Source organism: Merops nubicus, unplaced genomic scaffold, assembly GCF_000691845.1.
Source record: "Merops nubicus isolate BGI_N331 unplaced genomic scaffold, ASM69184v1 scaffold21822, whole genome shotgun sequence".
Lineage (NCBI taxonomy): Eukaryota > Metazoa > Chordata > Aves > Coraciiformes > Meropidae > Merops > Merops nubicus.
In genome coordinates this window covers 1-7,501 of record NW_008594549.1, presented here as the reverse complement: position 1 = coordinate 7,501, position 7,501 = coordinate 1, and the positions used below count along the sequence as shown (strand labels likewise).

The following is a 7,501-nucleotide window of genomic DNA, read 5'->3' as shown; positions in this document are numbered from 1 at the left end:
AAGTAACTAAGCAACTAAGACATAGGTTTTTTATAACAGGAAGTCCCAAGCAGATGGAGCTTACATACCAACTGTGCTTTTAATGACTACTTGTAAAAAAAAAAAAAGCTAAAAAAGAAGCAATGACACCCAGGAAGTCAGCAGCCCAGTTCCATAGAAGACAAAATATTTTATTAACAAAGGAGTTACAATATCAAGTAAGAAACTGCAAAAGAGTTATAAACAACTATAAAAATACTTCTATTTATCCAAAATAAAATATGAAACCTTTATTAGTTAAATGCCAATATATTATTCTCTGAAAATATTCACACATTTTAAGTCGTGTTTGTCTAACATGTTCAAACACGTTATATAAAATAATTGCAGATATTATAACCTGCAGGTAAGAAATTCTAGCTCCTCCTGCAGCAAACTCTAGGATGACCAAATATGTAAGCCTAGTGCTGTCTCCAGTCAGCTGAACAAACTTACATTCAGGCATCTTCTTCTCCTCCTTCCATAGGTCTCACTGTCTTGCCCCTACTTCAGCCAGTACAAGTGTGCTAGATCTCTCAAAAACCACATTTCTCAAAAAGCACACTTCCTATGTTTTTTAAAAAGTTAAACTTTTCCCTGTTTTTCCAAACCTACAGTTTGTAGACTCATTAGATACACACATTGCAAACATTATCGCATCATCAGGACAGACCCAAAATCAGCTGCTTCTTTGGTAAATTGTTCCTTTTGGTCATTGATACGTTTTATATAGATATAAAGAAACCAGCTCTTTCCCAAACTGGTTTCTTTGCCTGCAGCTTCTAAGATTGTTGTATAAATTGCAGTAGACGTGTAAGTGGATTGCTTTCATATGATGGTATAATAAAGTTATTGAAAAGATAAATTCAGCACAGTTTCCAGAGCATGAAGGTGGGACATAACCTTCTGCAGGGTTCTCATAGTTCTTTGTTTTAAACACTGGTCTTTCATTCCCACTTTGGACTGAAACAGCTAGGTTTAGCCATTTCTCTTTAGTCTCTCTCCAGGAACAAGGTACAGTAGCTTTCCAACAGAATTCTGGCATAAATTCTATTCATATAAGTGAGCAGAGTTACTCGAAGAATGCATACAAAATACAAAGATACCAAGTAATGCCACTTTGAAAGAAAGGAGCAGGATTCACCCGGAATCACCTGGAAATTATTTTTTCAAATTTATTCCAGCAGGAGCGAAGGCTAGATATATTTTCTTTCAGTTCACAAAGTTCTTGGTTACATTTCTTTTTTGACTGTTCACCTGCTTCTGTATCTTCTTTATTATGTGTATTTACCTGTGTGCAAACCTGGAAAATAATAGTTTGTGTTGTTAATAAACAAGCAGTTATTCTTTTCATATACACATCTTTTAAACCAAACTGATTCCATTACATCTCAATAAATAATGGAAGTAGTTTATATGGCAGTTAAGCCAGAAAGCCAAACTTTGGCTACTCACAAAACGTGCTGTGGTGATACACAATGTGCGTGATGTGGGGGGACATCACTGATACTCTCACCCTGAGCACCCCCATGCTGTCACCCTTGCCAACAGCTGGAACCAGCGTGTGCCACAGAGAACATGCATGTGGTTTAACATTTATCCTCTGTTACTTAAAGGACTGGAAAAATAAAGGCAAGTCAGTTGTCTAACTAACTTCAAAAGACACGACTACATGCGTGGTACCTCAAGACTGGTGGAACAAGACAGACCTATTTCCAGGGGTTAGTGGCCTAGCGTTCAGGGTCTCACCTAGAGACATGAAGACTGTGGTTCTTGTCCGTATGCAATGGCTGTTCATGATTTTTACCAAATCACTTTAGTTGTTCTTTAAATAAACCCAGATATCCATGAGGTTAGGCAGGAGTTTCAGGTGTGACACTTTTTTGACTTCTATGACTTAACTGGGATACCTTTTATGGTACGCCAAATGTTGGATTCACCACAGGTGGCTAAGCAAAATACAGACACCAGCATTACTTTGAAGATCTGGTCCTAATTTATAAGAATGTCTCCATTTCAAGGGAAAAAAAAATGGTTAAATGCAGCCTCCAATCCAACTATTTAAGTGGATAGTAAAGAATGATATCCTTTAGGCCCTGTGGGGAGGCTTTTTGACGTTGGTCAGTGTTTTTGTGTTCAGTAGGTAACTGCAAGCTAAACTTGGCAGTCTTCCGTTGCTATGGTAGTCTGTAGATCATTCCACTAGTTTTGAGTGACAAATCAAAGAGCAGATTCTGCCAAAGACTAAAAATCCAAGTGTTTTCACATCTAACTGTTCTTGTTGAGTTTGAAATACTGTGCTTAAAGATCAAAGGGATTATGGAGAGAACTTAGGGTAGAACCTCAACAAGAAGTAACAACTACGATTTTACACACTAGAGAAGTTAAAGGCTTTCTTCACACAAGTGTTGTCTGTCTTTTATTGGAGAATTAATTCAAGTATTTCAATACTGAACCAGAGTATGTATCTCCACTATAGACTTCCAGATCATTGTCTTAGTCTTTGCACTGAGTTTAGTGTCTATTACAAGACATATCCTATGTAGAGCAATATTTATCATGCATGTGTGTGATAGTTGTACCTTTGAGAGTTAGATATGATAGTCTGTGTTCAAGAGCTCTAAGGAATAAGTCACATACTTTCAATAAACTGTAGACCATCACTACCACTCACCTTTTCTTTTTTATGTCTTTCACATTTGCACTGTAGAACCTGTAACGTCCCGCATGAGACTAACGCTGCTTTCCACCTAAAGTCCTTGATGATTTTTTGCTTATTAAAGAACTTGAGCATGTTGCATGCCATACTCTGTAATGATTCAATTTCCTGTAAAGAGAGTAAGGAAAATATGTCCTGAAAGTCTGTGCAACATTAATTCTTCATTAACTTCGTTTGTCTTTGAAATAAAAGCCTCCATCAGTTGCCATTAGTTTCTTTTGCTTTCATAGTGCCAATCTTTTCCTGTAAAACACATGACTAATCTGGCCTACCTGTCATCTCTTCAAAATATTTAAAGTATCAGTTTGTAGTAGCAGTATCAATAGTATAAGGATGTGAGGGAGAAATCCTAGCTGTAACGAAATCAGCTAAGGCAGTTAGGAAAACAGTGAATGATTTTTGGCATCAGTCCTTTTATCAAGTCATTATAATATCTGCAGTAACAGCTGACTTTTTGTCATTTGAAATCTGCCTAAACAATTCCTTTTCAAGCTTTCAGATATGAATTGGAAAGCTTAGCTAATACAGGTTTTTGTAGAAAAATGAAAACAGAAGTTGGGAAAATTTTTATGGTTACTTCCATTGGCAAAATAAAATGCCAATTTGCTGTACTATTTTGAATTAAAAATATAAAAGCATCATTATAGTAGCAAAAAAAAGGCATTTCTTGGACATGGAATTGTTTAATATTTTAATATTAAAAACATCTATTTACGTGAGAAGTTGTGTGATTCCAAATTAAAAAAGGAACAACCCTGAATATCATGATTTAACCATTAAAAATGTAATATTCCCTCTAACACAATGTGTTATTCAGGGACTGTACAAAGAACCCATCTGAGTTCGTATTCTCTGAAGTAAATTCTGAGTAGTTAATTTTTACCTGAGTATCATTGCAGAAAAAGACTTTGCTGTTTTCGTGTTTTTTATTCCTGCAGCACCTGTCACGATACTCTGCAGACATATTTACCTGTAAAATATGATGTATGTTTAAACATGGAAGTACTTTTAAGCAAGTAAGCCAAGTTTCTTACGAACAGCTGGGGATGTCAACGCTAAATTTTTCTGTATCATTTCCTTAGGTGTAGTTAGGTCAGTAACAATTCTGAGCTTTCCTTGGCAAGCAGACTGAGAAAACCCCAGTCCAGGTACAATTTCTGAAAGTATTCACAGAATCACATAGAATCACAAGGTGGTTGAGGTTGGAAGGAACCTCTGGAGATGACCTGGTCCAATCTCCCTACTCAAGCAGGGCCACGCAAAATGGGTTGCCCAAGACCATGTCCAGGAGGCTTCTGAGTAACTCCACAGATGGAGACTCCACAGCCCTCTGGACAACCTGTGCCAGTGCATGGTCACCCTCACAGTGAAAAAGTGTTTCCTCAAGTTCAGAGGGAACCTTCTGTGCTTCAGTTGTGCCCACTGCCTCTGGTCCTGTCACTGGGCACCACTGAAAAATCCTGGCTCTGTCCTCTCTGCACCTTTTCAGCTATATCTAGACATCAATAAGATCCCCCTTAACCTTACCCAGGCTGAACAGTCCCAGCTGTCTCAGCCTTTCTTTATCAGACAGACGCTCCAGACTCTTAAATTGTCTCCATGGCCCTTTGCTGGACAGTCTCCAGTAGCTCCATATTTCTCTTGTACTGAAAAGGCCCAAACCGGACACAATTCTATTCTCTTTAAACTTTCCTATTCTATCAAATTCCTTGGTTCTTTGGCATTAAAAGCCACAAAGGAATGTTTAAACCTTAATACAATGTTTGTCAGTGTTTGTCTCAATAAATAAATGCCCCAGGCATCTAAACAGATTGTAGCATTCGCTTTGCACGTGCACTAACAACAGATGGTCTAAGCAGTCTCACTTGCATGACCGTAATCTTTTATCAATGATTTATTCTCTGCAGGTATTTTCTCTCACTTTTAGGCTTGTTACCAAGATGACAACTGAACCCGACTCAACAAAATTCCCTTGCTTTCTTCTTCAGCCTGTATCGAGAAAACTCAATACAACCAGAAGGGCTTTTAAAAAAGCAGCTCACAGAAATACTGTGTTAGATCTCCTCACTTAGACATGCCTGTGAACATATTCAACAACTTAATTCGTTTTCTGCAGATTTTTGTGTAATATTGCCTGTATTTCAGAATTCCCCCTAAGACTGATAGAACTTCATCCAGGAAGTGTTTTCAAAAGCAGGAATTTAGGGTGTAAAGTATTGACTGACCAAAAAAAAAAAAAATAAAATCCCAAATATTTGGGATATAATGCACACCTCTGCTTGTACAAAGGACGAAGTTTTGCTGCAGTCACACAGCACCAAGATTTTAAGATAAATAAATAATTAATTCTTAATCTTGAAACCTAAAGATCTGTGGCTTCATTTGCTAACTGCTGCTAACTGCTAAGGATTTTACCCATTCTCACTGACTTCCTCAGATCATTTTTAGTATAACATACAGTAACCATTTCTGAAGAATGTATCTTGGCTGTGACTAAAGCAACCTAAGGAAAATCCTGGCCTCAGAAAAGGCACTAGTGAAAATGAAATTAACTTACGGAGATCTATTCTATAACCTACTTGTCATCTCTGTAACTGTCTCCAAACATCAGGCCGAGGGTCTGGAAGTTATTGATTTTGGCTCTTTGCTAAGTTACATTGACAAGACTATACAGTAATTTTACATAGAAGACAAATGAAACTCACTTAAACTTGGAAAAATAAAGACAGGAAAATGAAGAAACTTGCCTACTGTAGGAAGTAAAAGCTTCAGAGGTCAGCACATTCCCATTACCTTTGCCAAACATTAATTCATTAAGGTTTTATTTATTTATTTACTGATTTAATTGGATAACAGTTTTAGCTCTCACACAGTCTCCTAAAATCCTCTGTTGCCTAAAAAACTCTATAATGTCTATTACAATAAAAAAGATAAAGACTTTCAGAGTGTATCTGGAAGAATGGCATAGCTCCATTCAAATCCTTGTGGGCAACCTAGGGCACCAAATGTATCAAACCTCATCCTGCAATTGGGCAGTGGTAAGGCATTGCCACCTCCAGCCTGGGGCATCCCTGCAGCTTCCCTGACCCGGAAGCTCCAGCAGAGCTGGGACACACCTCATGGCTCCTGACCACAGGAAGACTGCAGGATCTGTCTCCCAGAGGCTGTTAGTCCTGTCATAGTTTTCTCTTGCTCACCAAACAGGTTTACTTTTGTTCTCTAGGAAACATTTGTCTTTTTGAGAAATAAGACAACAAACTACAGGGCTACTTATCTGTTCTAAGATGGCCATGAATATTTCCCCAACCTTGGTGCCTTGTTCAAGCACAAGGTCCTTTATCTGTGGAAAAGTACCTCTCCCTCTTCATAATCACAACAAACACAACATGATAAGAATGTTTTTGAAAACTAAATGATCATTCCCATTAGGCAATACCCTAAAGATATCTTGTTTACTGATGAGGGCTGATGTGTCCTAGTAGACAAAAGTTAGAAACCACTGGCATAATGGTCTGAAGGATGGTGGTGGATTTTAAGTTGTAAGAAAGGCAGTGGCTCTGATTTCACCCTTGGAAAAGCATCGTATATCACTTGCACTTCATGCAAGTAGATCGTGATTTAAAACTGCAACAGAATGATAAATTCTCATTTAGTGACAAACTGTCAGAAAAATCCCATTTTTGTAGAAATACCTCTGCTAATCCAACTATGGAAAGTGCTTTTGCCAGTGAAAGTGTTCTTGATAGGTGAATTTAATTGTTAATAATTCATGATGAAGGGTTGGAAAGTAAGTTTGGGGCATGGATCGGTAAACTGTTATGATACTGATTTGCAAGGCTGTAATAAATCTGGCTGATAAAGCCATAATGAAGACAATTGGATTTTTGTCTCCTGCCATCTAGAAAAAATGATTTTTTGTTGACTAAACAAGATATATTAATAAATAAAATACAAAGAAGCTTTTATTGTTGTATGAATTTTGTGCCTCTGTGCATTTGTATTCAATGGACAACATAAAACTTCAGTTAAGCCTACAACTAGTCCAACAAATTATAGGTTGTGTAATGCTTTCTTCTCTTGATAAGAAGTAGTCATTAAATTAGTTCAGAAAAGAGTACTTTTTAAAGTAATATGTTATACTATTTAGGACCAAACGTTACATGTGTCTAACTACATGGTCCACAGCCACAAATACCTGTATCACAGTATTTGTACATACAAATAGGCTCTCAGAGATTTAAACAGACTGAGTTGTTGCACTCCCTCAAATAAAACCACCATTCCACAATAATGTGTGATCTTAAATTGGTCTTTTATCGTATGTTACTGTTAGAAATTTTTCTTATTGCTATCATCTAAAAATAATCAACAATTTTCAAAAGCCCAAGAGCTATTACTTACCAGCTCATTGATGTCATGGCTTAGGATATTCTCATACTTCACACGGATTTCAGTTGTTTTGTTTCCCATTGCACAACTAGATGATTTCACTGGAGACAGAACAAGAAGCAGTGGCAGAACCCGAAAGACAGATCTAAAAAAGGCTGGAGTACAACGAGGGCAGTTAAGTACATATTAAATGCTGTAGAGCATATGCTGTATTAACAAATACATTCTGTATCTGTTAAAATAGATTAAAAGGGATCTTCGTTCAACACAATGACTTGTAACTTGAGGGAAGGATTGGGCTCCAGATTAAGACACTATTTGGCTGTCTAAACTTCCTCTTACTCAAGGATCCTCAGCAAGTTTGCTGATGACACC

General features: G+C 37.3%; 1 protein-coding gene across 1 annotated transcript; it reads right to left on the bottom strand.

Annotated features, from left to right (window-relative positions):
- Nucleotides 1-1,168: 1,168 nt before the first annotated feature.
- Nucleotides 1,169-7,281, bottom strand: LOC103768671 (the record flags this gene model as incomplete). The annotated part of the gene is made up of 4 exons (XM_008935823.1): nt 1,169-1,321; nt 2,693-2,845; nt 3,621-3,707; nt 7,139-7,281. Coding segments are annotated over 4 exons (536 nt in total), but the record flags the coding sequence as incomplete, so codon positions are not given.
- Nucleotides 7,282-7,501: the final 220 nt, after the last annotated feature.